Source organism: Brienomyrus brachyistius, chromosome 1 (genome assembly GCF_023856365.1).
Source record: "Brienomyrus brachyistius isolate T26 chromosome 1, BBRACH_0.4, whole genome shotgun sequence".
NCBI lineage: Eukaryota > Metazoa > Chordata > Actinopteri > Osteoglossiformes > Mormyridae > Brienomyrus > Brienomyrus brachyistius.
The window spans coordinates 19,425,307-19,447,910 of record NC_064533.1 but is presented as its reverse complement, the minus strand read 5'-3'; the positions used below and the strand labels follow the sequence as shown (position 1 = coordinate 19,447,910).

Sequence of the window (22,604 nt, the reverse complement as noted above, 5' to 3'; positions counted from 1 at the left end):
ACTACTTATATTCTCTTGGTTTCTCTGTGTGTATAAATGTGGCTTTATGTATAATGATAGTTAACAGTTTAAAACTCAAGGTTGTGTAGGAATGGCATTGTCTCCATCTCTGGTAATTAATCATGAAATATTCTTTCAGTTCTAGCATACCGATGGAAGCACCATCAGTCTTTTCAGTTTTTATATGAAGCTGGTCAAAATATGGACACCGAATCCTAAAGTGGTTGCGTTGCTTTAGGGTATTGAATCCAAGGTCTGGAAACCCAGGCGGACTCTGGAGTTGAAGCAAAAAATAATGTGGTCCATTGATGTGGTTCAGAACAGAGAAACATGGATAATTTGTCGATTGAATAAATATGTGCATTTCGGGTCTTTGAGTCTATCCCGAGATGATGCCTCATATAGAACAATGTCAGTCTGTTAGCCGCTAACGTCCTTCATGGCATTATAATCGAACACTCAACATCGATGACAGCAGTTATGATTAATCCAGGCTGCATACTTTTTATAGTTAATATAATTCCTATGTTTTAATACACTGAAGCTTAAGATGAAGATTATTTATTTTTATTAATTTTTTTTACCATTTGTGTTTTTAAATTTTGACAAGACCCCAGTGTTCATGCTTGGCTGGTCTGGAGACAAATTACTTTCTTATTGTTGTTGGGAAATTGAGTTAGAGCGAGTTGGTTACGTGGAGGGCTTATTTCGCTAGATGACATGAGAGATCAGCTTCCTGCACTCCCATTTCTCCTTAAAGCGACCAGACGTACAAAAGATAATGAATTGTTTGTCAGCTCTGATTTATTTTGCTTTCATGTGATTTACTGGGGGGGGGGATTGGTTGGATGTGGGCTCGTAGCAGTGAATCTCTTTATCCCCTTCCTCATCCCAGCTGGTCTGGACATCGGCCCCATCCCGGATGACCCAACTTCGGGGCCTTCACAGCCCCTCCCATCCCGGGGCCAAAGGGGCCTCCCCGAGGAGCCACTGGATGGGATCCTCAGCCCTGAGCTGGACAAGATGGTCACTGACGGTCCGTGTCAGGCTGATGCCTATCAATCTGCTTGTCTTGCTTGCTACTCGAATCAGCAATCTTACAGGGTCTACAGCCATCTATGACTTGTCACCTACCAGTAATGGAGGATGCATAATCAGAGTCTGGGATTCTCAGATATATGGACATATGTAAAGAGTGCATGGGTGTCCCCTTTGTAGATATTACCCGGGAAGCCAAGTCACTGACACACAGAGTGTAGATTTCCACTCCTGTGTAAACATTTATCCTTGTGTTTTTCAGATTAGCTGCTCATTAACTTGTAGCAACTGTTTGAGAGATGCATTGAAACAGACATTTAAATAATAATGCATTGTGCCTTGTTGTTTATGGTTTTCCAAATGATACCCATTGTCAGTGTTTCTAACCGTGTTTCTGATCTGCAGGTGCTATTCTGAGTAAGCTCTACAAAATCCCAGGTATCCTTCTGCCCATGTTCCTTTTTGTTTGTGAAAATTAATACAAGTGAATGTTTACTTAAAAAGAAATTAATGCTGCTGCCCCCTACAGAGCTGGAGGGGAAGGATGTGGAGGATCTTTTCACTGCAGTCCTGAGTCCTGGAACCAGTCAGCCCCCGCCACCCACTGCTGCCACCCCCACTGCATTTGTCCCTGCCGCACCCCTGCCAAACCCAGGTATGCTTAGCAGAGAGACCTTCTTCATGGCATCCTTTCCCAGGATGGTCCTCTGTGTTTTGGTACCTCATCATCAACCAGTTGTGATTATTAGCATTGTTTTGCAAGGCAGTGCTCCTGTGAGTTTGCTCTCGTCATGTGACCGTCTGCCTAGTTTGACTGTTTTCCTTCTTGTAGGGAATGGTATGTTCCCACGAATGCCTGTGATGAACGGCATGACAGGCTCTGGCCCCCACTTCCCTTCGGCACCAATGATGCCCAGCACGGGGCCCTGTGTCCCCAGTAGCTTCTCTTCCATCCACCGCATGCCTTTTACAGACAACATGAGGTAGGCCTTAAGCCTGAGCATGCCACATGTCAGCTTGCTCAAATTCTTCTCCAAAACACTTTGGGCTTCCCTAAATAACTTGGGGGGGGGGGGGGGGTCCTTCATGTACACTTGGGGTTTACTGATATTGATTGTTCTGCATCAAGACACAGTGGGTATGGGAGAAACTTTGACATGGAAATGTGTTTTCCCAGAGAGAAAAAGTTTGGCCAGTTGGGAGGGGACGTGGTCGGCTCTTGGGGTATGGCCACGCCAGTAGCTCCCACCGAGGCAGAGTCAGACACCATGTCCAATGCTCAGAGAAGCACGCTCAAGTGGGAGAAGGAGGAAACGCTGGGCGAGATGGCCACAGTGGCCCCCGTCCTTTACACGAATGTCAACTTCCCAAACCTCAGGGAGGAGTTTCCCGGTAAGCTCTCTAATACACGAACCTCATGGGGCAGGCGCCTGGCTGAAGAGCCACTTTACTGAGTGACAGAACTATGTGCCTGTGTTTCAGACTGGTCGCTGAGGGTCAAGCAGATCGCCAAGCTGTGGCGGAAGGCCAGCTCCCAGGAACGAGCGCCGTATGTGGTAAGATGCTCTCCGGCATCGATCTCAGATCCTGTGAAGCATTTCTCTCTGTTTTTGGCTTGACTAAACTTTAATAGGTGATTTGTCTAAATGCTCTTAAAGGTAGGTTTTAAACACAATCTCAAGAATTTAATCGGCTTACAGCAAGGCAGATCAAGTAAACAGATATCATGGATGCAGTTGCTGCAGTGTCTTGGATATTGCATTTGTTCTCGTCATATTAAAAATATACTTAGGAGTAAGCTTGGCCCACTGCAGTATACTTTGAATAGGCGCTGAAGACGATTGCTTGTATGTCTTTGTTTTCTGCTGTGAAAGCACCCCGGTCCTTGGGATTTCAGCTTCTTTCTCTTTCAGAAGCCAGTGTTGTGTAACGTATTTCGACACAATGCTTTGGATTTTTAAAGCACTTAGAGGAAGCCATCACAATGCCATTGTGTTTGCGGATAAAGTAGCATGTCCCTTAGAGTAGAATCATGGCTGTATGTAACTTTTGATATCAATATGCTGTACTACAACCTCATGTAATATTTATTATATCATATGATGCATCTCTGAGAATGTACTGAAGAAGGTGGCTTTCGAATGTCTAGCATGCTTCTCTTTGTAGATGAGCTCTTGACTCATTCTCCACCCGATTGATATTGTACCATTCAGAAGTGTCAGTTTATGCAGCGCCATCTGCAGATTCATCAAAGCAATCTTTGTGTCCATCTAGGGCCTCCATCTCAGCTTTGTTCAGTCCTCTTTGAACTTCAGCGTATGATAGGATGAGATATTTAGTGGTCTGTGTCGTACCCATTTGTATTTCAGCAAAAGGCCAGGGATAACCGGGCCGCCCTGCGCATAAACAAGGTCCAGATGTCAAATGACCCTTCCAAGAGGCAGCAGCAGGCCGACATGTTTGATCCGAGCGTCGCCCTAGACTCTGATCTGCTGTTTAAGGACCCCCTGAAGCACAAGGAGTCTGAGCATGAGCAGGAGTGGAAGTTCCGTCAGGTGAGGCTCAGCGTTGATGGCATTGGATGGTGATCTGTGATTGACACCGCGGACTGTCCAGTGGGAGTGTCTTATGCAGGCATGTCCATGACATACACTGTCTGCCCTGCTTTTCTCCGTGTGTGTGGTGTAAGTGTCCTTGTAAGATCGTATGTACAGGTTTTCTTTTATATGTGCATGAGTAATGAGTCGTTTTATGTGCTTGGTTTTTTCCAAGCTACTAATGCTTCATTTGCATTGGAAAGAGAGAATTAAATCAGATGTGAGGACCATTTAAGAAGTAACAGGGAAAAGCCCCTAATAGCAAAGCCGTAAAACCACGGATAAAGAAGTCCTTTCTGGACAATCCAGCCAGGCGATTACAGCGGCAGGATATAGAAAAGATTCACTGACAAAATCCGGGCAAGGCACTCTTCTTGCGTCTTTCTGCCCAGAACCAAAAACAGATTTACAAGGTGTAAGAAAGGATGAAGAAAGCAGGGTTGCAGGGAGGTTCTTTAAACTGCTAAATGAGTCCTTGGCCTAAAAACGCAGTAATTGCTTCCAAGCTGTAATTTATCACTGTATATACGCTTTCCCACATTTTCTTTTATGTGCCTCATTTTTAATCTTTAAGCTTTATATTAGAGCGAAACTTTGGGTTGGCGAGGAGGGGGGTGGGGGTTGAAGCAAGCATTCATGAAATGAAGTTTTGATCTAAGATGCAAATAGAGCATGAGTAATGAGTAATGTGGACCTCTCTGTCTTTAATAGCAAATGAGACAAAAGAGCAAGCAGCAAGCCAAGATCGAAGCCACACAGAAACTGGAGCAGGTTAAAAACGAACAGCAGCAGCAGCAACAGCAGCAGCAGCAGCAACCACAGCAGCAGTTTGGTGGTCAGTCTGGGGCTGACACTCCCAACAGTGGTAACCAGAGCCCCATGACTCCCCAGCCCAGCAATGGTAGTGCGTCCCCAGGACAGCAAGCAACTCCCAAAGATGGGGTCGCCCATGCACAGCTTCCTGGGACGCCCACATCAGTTTCCGATGACGTGTTTCTGCGACCTCCACCCCCGCCACCCACTTTTGCACGGGTGTCTGACACTTGTTCCCAGGGTCAAGGGTCTCAACCTCAGTCCCCTCAGATGTTCTCACCCAGTTCATCCAGCTCACGACCATCCTCTCCCTGGGACCCCTATGCCAAAATGGTGGGGACCCCAAGACCGCCGCCCATAGGATCCAACATAACTCGGAGGAATTCTACAGATTCCTGCACAGTCCCCCGGTCTCTGTTAGAGCAGCAAGAGAGAGGAAGATCCTCCCCCTCCCACAAGTCGTTCGGTTCGCCCACGTCCATGAGTGCCGATCCCTATGCTAAACCTCCAGACACCCCAAGACCGGTAATGGGCACAGACTCATTTGTCAAACCAGTGGTTCCCCCAAAAGCAGCCCTTGAGTCACAAGGGAGGCAAGTGCCAGTTTCTGCTGCAGGAGACTCATTCACAAGACCATCTCAGAGATTCGAGGCTTACCAACGGATGTCACACAGCAAGATGATTCTGTCTGACCCCTACTCGAGACCTTTGTTGACACCTATACCTGGAAGCAATGAATCTGGCTCAGTGCCGCTGTTCAAAACTCCTATGCCACCTCCTCAGCCCCAGGATGTTTACAACTCTGTATCTCCTATGTCTCGCCGCGGACCTGTGGACAGCTTTGAGAGGCAGGCTGTCAGGCTCTCAGATGGTTTTCAGAGTCTTCAGAATGACCCGTATGCACATCCTCCACTCACTCCTCGCCCTTCTTTGAATGAAGGATTTTCTAACCCTCCTAAGATGGTGCACCATCCGCAAGGCAATAGCTTTTCTCAACCCATACCAATGGTGCGACACCCCTCCAGGGAAACACATGCGCAGGGCCAATATACACCAAGACCAGATTTTACTCAGCAGTCACCTGACCTTTATGCTCAACCTCCTGGCACACCTCGACCTTCGTCTGACCCTTATGTTCAACCTCCAGGCACCCCTAGACCTTTGTATGATCCCTACAGTAAACCTCCTGGAACCCCGAGGCCCGGCCCAGACCCTTATTCTCAGCCTCGTTCTACATCTCGTCCAACTGGGGTGGACCAGTATGTGTCACAGCAACCATCAAATCGCAGGTTGTCCCCTTCTCATGCCCATGACCCCTATGTTCAGCCCCCTGGAACTCCTCGGCCTGCTACAGGGGAGAGGTTTCCCAAATCACCAGGCAACCAAAGAAATGTTGACCCTTATGCTCAACAGCCTGGAACTCCGAGGCCTATTAAGCATGATCCTTATGCTCAGCCTCCTGGTACCCCAAGGCCAGTGCTAAGTGACCCATACGTCCAGCCTCCAGGAACGCCTCGGCCAGGGGTCAGTCCAGAAGTGTTTACCAGGCCTGTCACTAGGACTGGACCTGGATCCCATCAGGACCCCTTTTCACCTCAGGTTCCAATGCAGGACACCTTTGTCCGACCAGCAGTCCTTGGCTGTCAGACACCAAAGAATTCTGGTTTATCTGAAGATGGTTTTATTCAGCCACCATCTAATCCACCTAGCCAGACTCCAGTTCATGATCCATATGAGCAGGCTCCTATGACCCCACAACCACAGTTAGGGGAAAGACTTTCAAATGAAGTTCAAGACCAGCATGTAATGGCACATGAAGATAATTCCCAAGGTATAGAGCAGTTCTCAAATATCCAGCAACCAACTGGGAGCACCTCAGAGACTCAGAGTGGTATGCAGATACCTCTAGTTGATACTGAAGAAAAGTACAGACAGGTAAGTACTTAGCAAAGGATATACTGAATCATCCAGTCATATCCTGGTTTATGATTATACCTGAGATTCATTGTGCTTGCAGTTTTTTTTTTTTTTTTATTATTATTCTTTTTGTCACTATTTAGCGACAGCGTTTACGTGAGCTGATCCTTAGGCAGCAGCAACAGAAGACTATTAGGCAGGAAAAGGTCCTACAAGAGTCAAACCCATCAACTGGACCTGGGATCCCCCAAATTTGGTCACCAGAGGAACGAGGACAACAGAACGAGGTCTTCAGTCGGCCACCTCCTCCATATCCGGGGACTGCAAGAGGACCGATGATGCCTGTGGGACAGAGGTTCCAAGGGCCTTTCCACAGTGACCAGTGTGGACCTTTCCCTAATGAAGGCCAGTTTCCCAGAGGCCCATTTCCAGGTGACATTGGAAACATGAGCATGAGACCTCAAGGCCCAAGGTATGTCACATAGTATGCGTCATTACACCATTATTATTTAAACTGAGCATGATTGTCATTTTGTTCATATTATTTATAAACATTCTTCTGTCATTAACTTGTTGCCACATAGGTTTGCATTTCCATCAAGTGGGCAGGGAACCCTTGGAGGACAGGAACAGTTCCTTCGGTCTCCACACCCCATGCAGGGACAAATGATTGACGTTCCTCAGCAAATGAGGAGGTCTCTGTCCGTTGATCTGGCCAGGGGGAACAATTCCATGGGGCTACCTCAGCCTTTCCCCCCACGTGGCATGCCACTGCAACAACACAACATAATGGGACAGCCTTTTATTGAGCTCAGGCACAGAGCTCCAGAGAACAGGATGAGACTTCCCTTTGTACCTCCGTCGGTTGCAGGAAATGTAGTTGATCCTTCTCTTCAACCCCAAAGATTGGGCTTTGTTGGAGGGCAGGAGGTGGGCTTTCCTGGTCCTAGAATGGTGGACCCTCTGTTGTCCCAGTCTTCAGGAGTGTCCAGCCATATGCCAATCTCATCCAGCCTGGAGAACTCTCTCCAACACCCAATGCCAAGTAATGTAGGACCTCTGCAAGCTCCACCCATGAGATCTCTGAGCCAAACAACAGCAAGTGAACCCTTCAACATGGGTCCTTCACTCTTACCCTTAACCCCCGCTGACCAGCCAGAGGGTATTCCAATTGCTAATACTGATGGAATAGAAGAGAAGTTGGACACGGATGACTCTGCAGTGAAAGATCTGGAAGATGTAGAAGTCAAAGACCTGGATGACGAAGATCTTGAAAATCTCAACTTTGACCCTGATGGCAGTAAAGACTTGGACTTAGAAACTAATGACTTGCATCTTGATGACTTTTTAACATCTGGAAAATTTGACATCATTGCCTACACAGATCCAGAACTTGACCTGGGTGATAAAAAAGACATAATTTTTAATGAAGACCTGGACCTTGGTGATCCTATTGATGACCATGGCAATAATTCAGATTTGCAGAAAGCAATGTCAGACAAAAATGTCAACTCTACTGGCACCACTTGTTCATCACAGGTTGTGCCAGAGTCTGCCGGGCAAAAAAGCCAGCAGGACCACATTGGCAAAGAGGGCACTAGTCCTAATAAAAATTCTAATCCTTTGCCGGCTGAGCAAAAGATAAAGACAGAAATGAATGAGGGTTTAACTAACACCCAGGAGTCCTTCAGCTGCAGAGGTTTGACTGAGGAAAAGATCACGAATAACCAGGAGGTTACTGGGAGTGATCCAAGTCTCCCAGAAGCATCTGCTCAGCCGGCCGCTGATCAGGCTGCCCAGCCTTGTGACATTCACAATCCTGGTCCTAATCCAGTACTTCCTAGCTTGCTTGTTGAGGAGAAAGTGGAAGATGCTGGCCTTGCGCCAGGAGCTTCTCCCAGTCAAAGTGGTCAGACAGTTCAGGCTAGGAGGGTCACGGGTATGCAGCAGAATCCCAGCATGCTGATGGCGCCAAGGCAAACCCAAGAGCTTGGCATGAACCCCAACCAGCCAGTTGGTCATAGAGTGGACTCCTCTGCTGTGGCTGGAGTGCTTATGTGCGATCCAGATTTCCTGCAAGGTCCACCTGCTTGCCCAAACTATGGACCTACTGGCCCTCAAGGGGAACAGGCCCTCCCGATGCCTCTTCAGGCACTGCCACATAACCTAGCACAAGCCCAACAGCAGCCTGTGTTCCCCCAGACCTTAAATCAGCAGAACCAGCAAAATCGACCTCTGCTGTTGGACGAACAACCACTCCTCTTGCAAGACCTACTGGACCAGGAAAGACAGGAACAACAGCAGCAGCGGCAGATGCAGGCCATGATTCGCCAGCGGTCCAGTGACTCCTTCTTCCCCAACATTGGTAACATCAAACACCACGTTTCTTAATGGCCTCTATCTCAATTAAACACCTTATAAAACTTATGGAAAATTCAACTGTTCCTTGTTCGAATTGCTTGGAAGTGCAGTGGAGATGTTCATTTTTTCACATGGAAGTTGGTAGTCTGATTAGTTGTTATTGTTTCACTCTTAAACTTGTGCCATTTTTCAGATTTTGATGCTATCACTGACCCCATCATGAAGGCAAAGATGGTAGCTCTGAAGGGGATCAATAAAATGATGGCTCAGAATAGCATGGTCATGAATAGGTATGAACAATGGATGGTTTCCTCCTTTCCTTGTGTGGGTGCCGTAACCCCCAGGCTAAGCTGCTCTACCTTTCTGGCAGGATGCAGTTGGGTCCTCCGCAAATGCCAGGTACTCCAGGCCCTGATACTGTGGCCCCACTCCCACAGCAGGTGGTTGGCCAGGTATGTGATCCGTTCCCCAGTCTCCTCTACAAACTGAGGTGAGACAGATCTCACACTGTTACTAACTAGTTTCTTCTATGACCTCAGGATGGCAAACTGGCACCACATATGACTAGACGTAATCCACCCAGTTTTGGACCGGGCTTTGTTAGTAAGTAATCTGTCTAATGGTCTCTTGGTTAGCTGTAGACTAATATGAAACACTGGAATGAAGTGGCATATCATATTACATCGTATAAATGATGTTGATCTGTAGTATCTGATCCTGACACAAGTATGCTTTAGATTTGGGGGTAGAGTGGGAACTCACTTGTGCCTTAAATCACTCCCCATTCCAGATGAAACCCAGAGGAAACAGTATGAGGAGTGGCTCCAGGACACCCAGCAGCTGCTGCAAATGCAGCAGAAGTTCCTGGAAGAGCAGATTGGGGCCCACAGGAAATCCAAGAAGGCTCTGTCGGCAAAGCAGCGCACCGCCAAGAAGGCAGGCCGTGAGTTCCCCGAGGAGGACGCTGAGCAGCTGAAGCACGTGACGGAGCAGCAGAGTGTAGTGCAGAAGCAGCTGGAGCAGGTAATGTGGCGCCCCCCTGTGGTGTGGTGTGGGCCATATAATTAGTAGTGGCCTTGACCTGTAAGAGAGAGCAATATCCCCTACATTTGTTGTTCCAAAAACTGGCTGTCTCAGTGGGCTTCAGAAAGTGTATTAATGAGGTGGGTCCTGCTTGGACATTGGGCCTTGCAAAACGGACTCCGACTATTCTATTTCCGATCGGGTTATTGCAAACTTCTTCAGTCCAGTTGACCTTTTTCTGCAGTGACCCATTCCTTGGGAGGATACCCTTGAACACTCATTGGACAATGATACTGATATTTTTAGGTTCTCTTCTCCACCTTATCTTCTCTTACCTTAGTGGGCAGTGGTGGCTTAATGTGGGCAGTGGTGGCACTTGTAATTGAAAGATTGCAGGTTTGAATCCCCAACCAGCAAGGCACCACTGAGGTACCCTGAGCAAGGTACCCCCCTCAAGCACTGCCCCACGGGCACTGAATTAGCTGCCCCCTGCTATGTCACATTGTCACATATGGGTTAAATGCAGAGAACACATTTCGTTGTTGTGCACTGTGTGCTGTGGTGTGTGAACAATGTCAATTAATCATTAAATTAAAAAAAAAAAAAAAACATCAGCTTTCCCCCCCCCCCCCCCCCTCTCCTTACATAGATTCGGAAGCAGCAGAAGGAGCACGCTGAGCTGATGGAGGAGTACCGTGTGAAGCAGCAGCAGTGCAGCATGCAGCCATCCATGATGCCAGGGATGCTTCCAGGAGCACCACCCATGAACCAGCCCGTGATGAAACCCATGATTCAGATGCAGCCACACCCTGGCCAGCCCGCCTCAGCCCGCATGCCCAGCGTCCCTGGCTGGCACCCTATTGGTTCTGGCATGCCCGCCCACCTACCCCCGCCAATGCCCCCAGCCAACCCTGGCCCACCCCCCCAGGCATTCCCACCTGGCGGGCAAGCCGGCAACAGCACTGGCGCCACCCCCCATGTCAAGTTTGATGACAACAACCCATTCAGCGAAGGCTTCCAGGAGAGGGAGCGCAAGGAGCGGCTGCGGGAACAGCAGGAGCGGCAGCGGGTGCAGCTGATGCAGGAGGTAGAGCGACAACGTGCCCTGCAGCAGCGGCTAGAGATGGAACAGCAGGGCCTCCTGGGCCCTGACGCCAACCGGGAGGCCCTGTCCCAGATGGCCTTCTATGGCACCGACCTGCCCCATGACTTCATGCAGCAGCAGCGAGCCCCAGTTCCTCCACAGCCCATGGGTCAGCAGTTTCCTCAGCAGCAGGCCATGCAAGCCAGCTTCATGGGGTCCCCGCCGGGCACACCCTTCCTGCCAGTGGGTGAGCGACGACCCACAATGCCCAATGGGCCTTTTGTCCCTGAGATGAGTACCAGTTATCGGCCCAAAAACCCCATGCTGCAGGGTCCTGCATTTGGTCAGGGTCGGCTGCCTGGCCTTGGAGGCCCCGGGCTGATGCCACAGGGTCCTGTAGAAGGGCCGCACTTCGCAATGGAGTCTGCCACGCCCCTGCCTCCAAACTACCCGGGGGCGGGCCAGTCGCTCATACAGCTGTACTCGAACATCATCCCTGAGGAGAAGGGGAAGAAGAAGAGGAACCGCAAGAAGAAGAAGAAGGATGACGATTCAGACTCTGTGAAGACACCCTCTACCCCACACTCCGACCTCACTGCCCCGCTGACACCCTGTGTATCTGATACAGCCTCCACCCCAACCCGGAGTGCCCCCCATCTGGGGGAGCAGGACCCCCCTGAGCTTGCCACAGGCTCCCTGACTCCCGGCTCCCTGGGAAGCCAACCTCCCTCAGAGCTGGAGCGCCAGCTGTCCGGAGGCAGCTGCAGCAGCAATAGCGGAGGTGGGCCACTATCTCTTGGGCCCAGCCAGCTGCCCAGCGTTGGAGAAGCTGGTGGGACCTCCCCAGAGGAATCACGGCGGATAAAGATGGAGAGGATGGAGAGCGAGTGTCCCGATCTCAAGCTTGAACGGTTGGGTGGGACTGTGAAAGCCGAGGGGGTGGAGCAGAGCCCTTCCTACACGGCAAAAGGGGAGTCTGGCAATGAGCTGCTCAAGCACCTGCTGAAGAACAAAGACGCGCCTCTGCTGAACTCCCAGCATGCCGATGACGAGGGCGGGAGTGCCGCTGACAGCAAGCATGTTTCCACAGAGACATCTGGGGTAGGTCCCTCACTAAGCTCCAAGCAAGCAGGGTCCCCACTTCAGTTTTTAATATTACAATCACTCATGATATTATCAGTAATTTTTCATTTTGGGGATGGCATAATACATATGAAATACGACGCTGAAAAACAGCTTTAAAACATTACGAGAGCCATTTCTGTGCAACTTATTTTGAAGGAGATGTAGCCGGTCAAAGTCATGTTTAAACTTATGACAACTTAAATCTCTCTTAATGTTGATCCAAGACGCATGCAGTTTCATGTGCATGGGTTACTCGTGTGACCAAATCAGCCTGCCAAGTTCCATTAAATTCTGTATCGATGAGATCTAAGCGTGATGATTTGAGTCAGGCTTTGAATCGGGCTTTTTTCATATTCACACTATACATGTGGTGGGGGGGCTAAATTTTCTCCTGTCTTTGTCACCAAAACCTCAGTGTCTTGTATATAAACGTGAGTGAAGGTGCAGTTCAGACTGCTCTGTGCTCCTCATGGACTGACTCGCATAGACACCCTTGTGGGTGCTGCTGCATCCATCAGACGCGGGGTCCCTTCATCGATTTTTTTTTTTTTCTTGCCCAGCAGGTGGCGCCTGAAGGCCAGGCACAGGGCGGGCTGGAGGCGTCAGCGCCCCCCAGCGAACAGGGCAAAAAGAAACAGCGGAACAAAAGACCACCCAAGAGCGTAGAGAAGGCACCCTCCCGCTACAAGAAGAGGAAGAAGGAGGAAGAGGAGCAGGCGCGGCACCTGGTGTGCTCCAGCACCGACACGCTGATGACACAGCTGAAGCAGGTATAGGGGTGGGACCCTATGTTAGGGGTGGCCCCAGCCGAACAGCAGGTGGCGCTATCAGTCATCTTAAATTAACAGGCAGGCCTAGCTGTTAATTAGGTAAGGGTCAGCTCAGAGAGGCAGTTCAAGGCGGCATCAAGGATGCACACTGGCATGACCCTCCATGAATTTTGTTCTTATTGTCCGTGCAAAGGTGTCACCGAGGAAACGCAAGCGTAGGGATGTGCCAGCCTTGCCCCAGCAATGTTCGGGCGATTTGTGAGATATTCGTACTGTACTTTTTTCATAACAAGCAGTGGCACCTCGTGATCAAGCATGAACGTGATGGAAACAGTAAAAATACGAGTGTATACATAGTGTCGGGGCAGAGGAGCTCCTGGGGGCCACAGTAATGTGTAGGGGTTTCAGTCTGGGCTTGCCAACATCTGTCAGTTATAATACTCTAATTCAGAATTCCTCCACTGGCAGTAAATCCTTAAACCACTAAGCGGGATACAGTTTGTATTTGTTTTTTTTTGTTTTTTTTTTGTTAAATTTAGTCCTGCCTCTCCCACCCTTGATCTGGCTCTTATTCTTTCTCTAATCCCCCCCCCCAGCATCTATCCCTGCTCCCCCTGATGGAGCCCCTGGTGCGGGTGAACTTCGCCCACTTCCCCCCCTATGGCAGCGGGCAGCTGAACGGGGAGAGCCAACTGTCGGGCACGTTCGGCAGTGCCACGCTGGACGGTGTGTGTGATTACTACTCCCAGCTCATCTACAAGGTGAGGACCCCCCCCCCACGACCGGGCCTGAAGCACTGTGATACCTCTGAGTTCTGATCCAAATGAGCCTCAGCGAAGTTGCATCCTAATTCAGTCTTACCATCTTACAATTCCTCTCATTTTATTTTAATCTGTCTTTATTCCCCCCCACTTTCACATCGCACTCACCCATCAGGCATGATCATAGACAGCCCCCCCCCCCAATGTATGCTCCTACATAAGGCCTTCCAGACGGTCACCTCTAAGCTGTGGTTTTGGTTTCACGTTTCCTTTCTTTGTCATGGATGGACAAATAAAGGATCCTGTCAGATGAGATGAGCAGTAGCATCATTACAGTTTCAGCCTGTCAGAATCTGGTACCTCCCTACTGACTCCCATGAGCTGTTCCATGAGCTGCAAACTCAGCAGCCTAGTTTGGCTTGGAAAAACGCACGAATCCAGGAATCCTGGTTCTGACGGAATTTGGTGGAATGATTTAAAAATATCAATTAAAAAGCTGTTTGCATGCTTCTGTTGGCTGCTTGCAGTTCCCGCGCTGACAGCCGGGTGGAGTTTGTGTTCCTGAGATCAGCTGTTAGTGGGGTCCCTCACATCCCGAAAGATAAATAACTGCCTGAGATGGCGACCAGTTCATGAAATGGGTTAGCAGCTGTTAGTGCAGCAGTGACGTACAGATTCCCTCATCCTTTTGAGAGCTGGTCCTGAACCCACTGCTTGTCATTCGTATTTTGAAAGCAAACTTTGAGGCAGGTATTTTGTTAAATTTGAAAGATGTCTGTTTTCTCAGCTATGTCTGAAATATGCTTGACTGTTCTCGGTTTCTGTGATCACCTTGGTGGTCTTTTCGCAGCAGAACAACCTCAGCAATCCACCCACACCACCAGCATCACTGCCCCCCACACCGCCCCCGGTGGCCCGGCAGAAAATGGTCAACGGCTTCGCCACCACAGAGGAACTTGCCCGAAAATCTGCCATCTTGGGAGGCCACGATGGTAGCATCTCTGTCATGCCTGTTCATCTTCCCTTGTGAGATCCAAGTGTTCCTGTCATGTGACCACCACATTTCCTGTCTCCTTCAAGTGACCAAAGGTCTGGGGCCCAAGCAGCTTCACACGACCTTTAGGCCTGAGGACGACCTGCTGGCCAGGGGTCCCAAAACTGTGGACGTGCCGGCATCGCTCCCTACACCCCCCCACAACAATCAGGAGGAGCTCAGGTGAGTCTGAGCCGTGCGTGCACGCGCGTATTCTCAGTCAGTCTTTTTACCCGTTGACCTGTCCGGTTGATTAAGCTAACCCTAAGCTGGCTAGTCCTGTTATGTACAGACCTGTTTCTAAAGCAGAGGGAGACTTCCCTGCCTAGATTCTATTCTAGTCTCTGCTCATCTGCCCCATCCCCATTCTGCTGTGCTCTTATTGCTTCCTCTTATCAGAAAGCACTTTGCCCCTTGTGTGAAGCTTTCCAGAATTCAGGCCCATCCAACTTGTTTATTTCCGATTTTCCCAGTTGATTGACCTCTTGTCGACCCAGCACCACGCCGGGCCTTTTTGCCAGCTTTTCTTGGCTCCCTGTGACATCCCGGGGCAGATTTCTCACATTGCACCCCCCCCTTGCAGCAGGGGACAGGAGCACTCTGAGGACAGGGACACACCCGACAGCTTTATCCCCTCCTCCTCCCCTGAGAGCGTGGTCGGCATGGAGGTTAGCCGCTACCCCCGACCTGTCCCTGGTGAAGGAGGAGCCTCCATCTCCCGCCCCCTCCCCCGTCGTCCCTATGCTGCCCAATGCCAGCGGCAAAGGTGAGCCCCCCCCACTGTGACTGAAAGCAGGTTAATGTGCTCTGCATGGCCCTCGTTCGGCGTTCATGTTGTCCTGCGTTCCTCGTTGAGCTTCCTTGAAAACCAGGGCTGGCCCAAGGCATAAGCAAAATGTCTGCTTAGGGTCCAGCGACCATAAAGGGGTGGCTCCAACTGATCAGCCTAACATAATGGTAATGAAGATGACAAATGACAGCTATGTTAATCAGATTTTCATTGGGATCCCGGAAATGAGACAGAACCAGAAGTTGCATTGGACTTCATTGCATTTTTAATATTGAATCGGAATCTGTTCGCCCCCATTTCTCATCTGACTGATGTTTAGAGTCTGGTGCATCTGTATAGATGATCATTTGTATAGATGATCTGTTGACTAATTCATATTTATTGTTCATAAATATGGAACAATGGCACACAGTCACCTGTGGAGTGTTGCACACAAAATTAGGTGTCTGGTGTAGTGGAAAATGATAGACATGTCCTCTCTTTCTGGCGTGCTTGCACAGGTTCTGAAGTCAAACACCTGGAAGTAAAACTGGAACCCCAGTTTGGAGAGGTTCCGAATTGTTCCAAAACAGACCTGGTGTCCATAGCTATTACCCTGAGTCCTGCTGCAGCAGAGGTGAGCAAAACCACCATGTTGCTGTTGGGTTGGGGGGGGGGGGGTCTTAATTGTCTGGTTGTTTGACCAGATCCTGGTTATGCGCTGAATTAAGATAAAGCTTTGTCTTCTTCAGAATATCCCCAGTGTGGTATCGGCTGTTGCTGACCTGCTGTGCATGAAGGTCCCCAGCAGTTATGAGGTCAGCAGTACACTTGACCGGGGGCCCCTGTCATTCCCAGGGGGCCTCAAGGCACCCTTGCAGGGCTATGAGGCTCGTCACCCTGCCATGTTCCCTGGGTCCCGTTTCCTGAGGCCCCCCGGACCTCCAGGGATGATGCCTGCTCAGGTGCACTACCCTTCTCCCAACACTGGTGAGTCAAAGCTTGGAGTCTCAGTGGTTGGGTGGACTAGAGGTGGGATGGATGCTGCTTCAAATCCCTGGATGAATAGCCATTGTATCTCCTATGTTTGGTCCTTGAAGCTCAGTTGAATTAGCCAAGATGAGTTAAAGACCAATTGAGTTGAGTAAGATGAGCTGAGGATCATGGTATAGAGCATTTCATAACCAGTGGGGCACTGTGGGTCTTCTGATGACATTAATCTGCCTTTGTTACCAGTTGACCATGTATCTCAACTGGTTTCAGACTCTGTAATAAAACACCTGTCCTATTGATGTTGCGTCGGCTGCCTGGTAATCGTCCTCAAATTAGCCCCTCTGCAAAACGTATAAATGACTATCGATTTGCCCTGTGTGACACAAGCGCTCCTGCTTTCAGTTTACGTGCATCATTATCGATCAAAGCCCATCGTCGTATAGGTTAATGAAACACAGTAATGATTTTGCACCGAGCTTGGTAGCATGCAGACTCTTCATTTAAGTTCCCGGTGTCAGATCTCATCCAGTAATAGTAGCCAAGTGTCCAAAGGTCCTAAATGAAAAGGGGCTTGAAATTACCAGGATTAATTGGCCTGTTTTATTATTCCTTCTTGTATAATAGATCTAAGGACTCTGTATCTGGTGAGATGATTCTGAAATTTACAAAGGTATATTAGGGAATGAATCCTGTCAGACATAGAAGTTTTCATGAGGTTGTTTATAATTTCACTGTAATCAGTGTTTTCTGATGAGTTCAGGAGAGTATGAGCGTGAGGACCCAAGACCAACTTGTGGCTTCTTGTTGCAGGTCCAGTTATGGCCAGAGGTAACTATCAGACTGGGAAGGGTGGACCAGCACCGAAGCCACAGTGGTGCTGTCACTGCAAGGTGGTGGTCCTTGGCAACGGAGTGAGGAAATCCACCAAAGATCTGCCCTGCGGACAGGTATGGGACACCACGGAAGGGCAGGCTTGTGGGCCAGGATCGTCCCTGCATCTGGCTCAATATTAATGCTAGCAGGTTGTGTACAAGGGTTCACGGTAAACCTGAGACCTGACTGGGAAAGAAATCATATGATTATGTAAGTGGGCTGTTATGTGTGGCCCCAAAGCAGTCATGGGGTCACACCGTGTTGTCAGCGTGGTAAGGTCCCGACTCTCTCTGGACGAGGGCTGTGTTGCTGATAGCTAAGCCTTGGGGACTCAGGTTATTTAAATTCGGTGCCCCTCGGTCATTCCCCACCGAGGATGTAAATGCTCCAACTTCACTTGCTATCAACAAAGGTTTGACACGATGGGCAGCTTTAATCTCGCGTTCCCACCGTGCACCATGCAACGCTCACACCCCTGTTTGTGCTCCAGCAGGACAGCTGGGGCCGTCCAGAGGGGACTCTGGTCTTCTGCAGTCTGAATTGCTTCATTCTGTATTCGGCTGCCCAGTCCAAGGCCATGGATGTTAAGGTAACTCTCTCGAACGTCATGAAGACAGCTGAGGCGCAGCAGCACAGAAGTGGTGAACATAGGGTTAGGGTGTGGCTCATGCCCAGAGAAGAGGCAGACTGGTGTCCTTCATAAGACCCGGCAACCAGCTGGTCCATCACGCCTTTTAAAAAATTAATAACGTACCTCATTTCATTGGACTTCATTACATTTTTAATATTAAACTTAGAAGGCTTGAAGTATGTCCTGAAACACAAGAGATTATTGGATCTTGGTTTCCACTAATATTTCAGAATAGTTATTTTATAGCAGGAAGTCAGTTTAAAAAAAAATATATAAAAATTGTGACAAGTTAACGCTGAACTCCCTCGGGGAAGCTCATGTGCTTTAAATGTCAGTCAATTTTGTAATTAACTCCCCGTCAATGAAAGAAAGCATAGAGTGCCCAGGGCACGCAGTGATATTAGGCTTCTTCAGGGGTTTTTCAGTTAAGGGACCTATCACTGAAATCGGTCTTGGTTGAAAGTAAAAATATCACTTGGATTCGAAAAGCAGACATTTCCGAATACTCATATCGTTCTGTTTTTTCTTTCCCTCGCTAAAAATACAGCAGGTGATGTCAGCGGCTCCACACGCAGACATCAGGGAGAGTCTGGCTAAGGTCTCGCACCCGTACAGTAACAACATGTCCACTCTGGATGTCCACTGTCTAGCCCAGCTGCAGCCCAGCCAGTCACCCCCGTCCACACCCCCCATTGCCTTCCCTGCAGCCGCCTTCGACCCCACCAAGGCCGAGGGCAAACCCGACGCCCTCAAGGTCACTGTCAAGCTGAAGCCCCGCCCCCGGGCGATGCACAATGGCACAGACGACCCTCATCACATTGGCAAAAGATGGAAGGGTGTGCGCTGGAGGAAGTGGACTGTCCAGATCGCAGTGCCTCGAGGCGACCCCCAGTTGCCCTCCGAGGACGAGGTAGACATGCTCCTGCAGAAGCTGGGTGCTTCGCTGCGACCCGAACCGCTGCCCCGGGACCAGCGGCGCTGCTGCTTCTGCCACGAGGAAGGCGACGGGCTTACGGATGGGGCAGCACGGCTGCTCAACCTGGACCTAGATCTGTGGGTGCACCTGAACTGCGCGCTGTGGTCCACAGAGGTGTACGAGACGCAGGCAGGTGCCCTCATGAACGTGGAGCTAGCACTGCGACGCAGCCTGTCGGTGCGCTGTGCCTACTGCCAGCACACTGGCGCAACAAGTGGCTGTCAGCGGCTGCGCTGCACCAACGTCTATCACTTCACCTGTGCACTGCGCGCTCAGTGCATGTTTTTTAAGGACAAGACCATGCTGTGCCACGCCCACCGGCCACGTGGTGGCGCCCAGGAGCACGAGCTGCGCTGCTTCGCTGTCTTCCGGCGCGTCTACGTGCAGCGGGATGAGGCGCGGCAGCTGGCCAGTGTGGTGCGGCGTGCCGAGCGCGACCACACCTTCCGCGTGGGCAGCCTGGTCTTTCACGCCGTTGGACAGCTCCTGCCTCAGCAAATGGTGGCCTTCCACTCGGCCACTGCCATCTTCCCCGTGGGTTACGAGGCCAGCCGTATCTACTGGAGCACGCGTCATAGCAACCGTCGCTGCCGCTACCTGTGCTCCATCGATGAGCGCAACAGTCGGCCCGAGTTCAGTATCCGTGTAGTGGAGCAGGGCTACGAGGATCTGCTGCTGACGGACACCACGGCCAAAGGTACTGTGGCCTGGTCTCGACATTTGCCACCCTGTGAGTTCTTTGTGTCCAGTTTCCCCCACAATTCTTTGTAGGGTTCGATACCCTGATCTTGTTCCAGCACTCTACTAACAACTGGAAAGCTCCACAATGATACATACCCAACACTGTGGCACTCTTGCACCCAGGCAGGATAGCAGCTGTTCATTACCAGTCAGCAGAAGGTGTGTTCCAGAATATAAACTTCCATAATTTCCATACTTTCCCTGCAGGGGTCTGGGACAAGGTCTTGGGGCCAGTTGCTGAGCGGAGGGCAGAGTCTGGCATGCTGAAGCTCTTCCCCATCTACTTGAAGGGAGAGGACCTCTTTGGTCTCACGGTCTCTGCGGTCACCAGGATCATCGAATCGGTAAGAAGTGTCACCACTTCATTAGTCTCCAACGGATGTTCAGACCTATGGGATCCAGGCTGTGCTTAACGTTCCCCCCCCTCCATCCCACAGCTCCCAGGGGTGGAGGCCTGCGAAAACTACACCTTCCGCTACGGCCGTAACCCCCTGATGCAGCTGCCCCTGGCCATCAACCCATCAGGCTCAGCCCGCTCCGAGCCCCGGGCCGGTCCCCATGCCAAGAGGTTCGTGTTAAGGTATTTTCTGTGGCTTTCACGTTTTTCTGTCATCCCCACATGCCCAACCCTTCTTCCATCTGCCTCCTTGTGGCCTTGTGGTGATTCAGGGGTGAGTCATTTTCATGGCCTCTGTCATTGAAACTTCCTGCTTGAATGAGATGAGGTTACTCTTGTGTATCGCTACCCCATTTTCCTTACCCCCTGCTTCAGCTCGACTTGCTTCTCCTTTGTCCACACCCAGGTTTTAAAAAAATGCTTCAGTACTCATCTTATCTCTCTTCCCCATGCCCCACCCCCATCGAACCCACTTACTGCAGACCTCACACCTTGACCAGCACCAGTACTTCCAAGTCCTTCCAGAGCACCATCACGGGGGAGATCAGCGCCCCCTACAGCAAGCAGTTTGTGCACTCCAAGACGTCACAGTACCGCAAAATGAAGGCCGAGTGGAAGAGCAACGTGTATCTGGCACGGTCACGTATCCAGGTCAGCGCCGTTAGCGGTGTGTCAGCATGTCTGCAGCGTATCTATATGTGCCTCGTTTGTGGAGTTACCCACCCTGGGGTGCCAAGGCTGTTGGGAGCAGCCCAGCAGGAAGCCACCAGGGACACGCATACACATAAGCACACACAAATTCTCATTTAGGGTCTCCAGCTATGCTGTGATGGTAGGTCACAGACCAGGCCTAGTAAAATTGCAGCCAGTCCTTAGCCTGCTCCCTGTCCTGGATCTCACCGTAGCTGTGTGTGTCTGTCCAGGGCCTGGGTCTATATGCCGCCAGGGACATCGAGAAGTACACCATGGTGATCGAGTACATTGGCACCATCATCCGCAACGAGGTGGCCAACAGGAAGGAGAAGATGTACGAGTCGCAGGTATGAGCCAGAAGACCAGCTGTGTTTGATGCGGGTTCCTCCTGATGCTGTCCATCTCATCCGTCCTTCATTGTTCTCTGTCACAGAACCGAGGCGTGTACATGTTCCGAATTGACAGCGAGCACGTCATTGATGCCACGATAACGGGGGGGCCTGCCAGGTAGGTGTCCATCATGGTTCCACCCAAAGCCCATTTCACATTCAGTTGTTACCACAGAAGAACAGGAAGAGACTTACTGACTCCTCATATTTACTGCAAGAGTTAACGAGCAGTTTTCCATCCATCCATCTATCTATCCATCCATCTTCCAACCATATATCCTGGTCAAGGTCCCTGTAGGGGGCTTCGAGCCCATCCCAGCACACAGGGCAGGAAGCTTCACTCATCAGGACAAGTACAACTTATAAGATGCTGATGTATAGCCTTTCCAGAAGCCTCTGTCTGACCCTCCTTACTGAAGCCATCAGCTTTTCTTTTTCTGCAGGTATATCAACCACTCCTGTGCGCCAAATTGCGTTGCTGAGGTGGTGACGTTTGAGCGAGGACATAAGATCATCATCAGCTCGAATCGGAAGATCCAGCGAGGAGAAGAGGTGAGGCGATCTACTTCCATTATTATTGTTAGGTGGCCCTAACGGGCTTGTTACTCCCATAACCTTTAAAGTCTTTGTTCCCGTAAGACCTCAGCGTGGTATGGAGGGTTTAGGAGAGCCCTTTGTGAGCCTTTTAATTCCTGTAATCCCATCAATTTGCAACTCCCCGCAGTGACCGCAAGCCTTTGTGGAATCATTAGACTCCTGTAACACTCATCCATGGCAGTGCTGCTATGGGTGCCCCCCCCCCCCCAACCAGCGCAAGGGCCGGCACGTTAACCAGTATCTGTCTGTCTTAACAGCTCTGCTACGACTACAAGTTCGACCTGGAAGATGACCAACACAAGATCCCCTGTCATTGCAGGGCGGTGAACTGCCGGAAGTGGATGAACTGAGGAGGAAGAGCATTCCTTAAACTCTACAGGCACGGTCCTGTAGAAAAAGTAAAGTACTGTCACTGAGGGGAGGGGGGAGGAGGGGGAAACACAAAACTGTGAGGGGAGGGTGGAGCCCGAAGATATAACAGGCACAATGGTGGGGGGGGGGGAGTGATGGAGTGATGTTAATGACATTTTTAATTTATTTTCTTGGAGATGGAGGTGCTCGTGTGTGCAGTGTGTGTATGATTGGGGGGGGTGGGTGGGGGGGGGACTGAATTCACCAGCGCTCAGGGGGGGGGTACTGTGCTGTCCATCGCCTTATTTCGTTGTTTAGGGGCAGGCCCTCTGCGTTTCGGATCGATATACACACACACATACGAGATGCGTGTGATTGTCGTAGGCATCACTGACTGAGGAATGTATGGGGCTGGCTTCCATAACGACAGCACTAAGGGAACCTGTACTTGCACTAAAAATCAATTTAAAATACTTGATTCCATGAGTCAGTTTATTTTTCTTTTTTTTTTTTGTTTTTGGTTTCTGTAAAATAAGTCTTTTTTGTATTTATTGTTGAGTAATTGAATTAAGCTATTTTTAAAATCGACGTAAACGTGAGCAGGAAGTCGATCTGCCACTGGTGTGCCTGAAGGGTCCTTACACCCTGTGATTCCTGTACAAAGTGTAAATA

General features: G+C 50.1%; 1 protein-coding gene across 1 annotated transcript in view; it reads left to right on the top strand.

Moving 5' to 3' along the window:
• The window catches only part of kmt2ca (lysine (K)-specific methyltransferase 2Ca), a 69,669-nt gene extending 47,507 nt beyond the window's left edge, over nt 1-22,162 (top strand). Inside the window, 33 exon segments of the mRNA XM_048969678.1 lie at nt 896-1,036; nt 1,444-1,476; nt 1,568-1,693; nt 1,871-2,021; nt 2,216-2,430; nt 2,521-2,594; nt 3,408-3,593; nt 4,347-6,383; nt 6,509-6,837; nt 6,950-8,730; nt 8,920-9,016; nt 9,097-9,178; nt 9,266-9,329; nt 9,517-9,749; nt 10,399-11,934; nt 12,522-12,728; nt 13,325-13,489; nt 14,340-14,481; nt 14,570-14,705; nt 15,106-15,202; nt 15,204-15,288; nt 15,813-15,928; nt 16,044-16,281; nt 17,095-17,231; nt 17,648-17,746; nt 18,336-19,461; nt 19,713-19,849; nt 19,943-20,085; nt 20,385-20,553; nt 20,826-20,942; nt 21,029-21,102; nt 21,428-21,536; nt 21,839-22,162. Coding sequence (XP_048825635.1) covers nt 896-1,036; nt 1,444-1,476; nt 1,568-1,693; nt 1,871-2,021; nt 2,216-2,430; nt 2,521-2,594; nt 3,408-3,593; nt 4,347-6,383; nt 6,509-6,837; nt 6,950-8,730; nt 8,920-9,016; nt 9,097-9,178; nt 9,266-9,329; nt 9,517-9,749; nt 10,399-11,934; nt 12,522-12,728; nt 13,325-13,489; nt 14,340-14,481; nt 14,570-14,705; nt 15,106-15,202; nt 15,204-15,288; nt 15,813-15,928; nt 16,044-16,281; nt 17,095-17,231; nt 17,648-17,746; nt 18,336-19,461; nt 19,713-19,849; nt 19,943-20,085; nt 20,385-20,553; nt 20,826-20,942; nt 21,029-21,102; nt 21,428-21,536; nt 21,839-21,931 — 10,475 coding nt within the window. The 3' untranslated portion in view covers nt 21,932-22,162.
• The last annotated feature ends 442 nt before the right edge of the window (nt 22,163-22,604 follow it).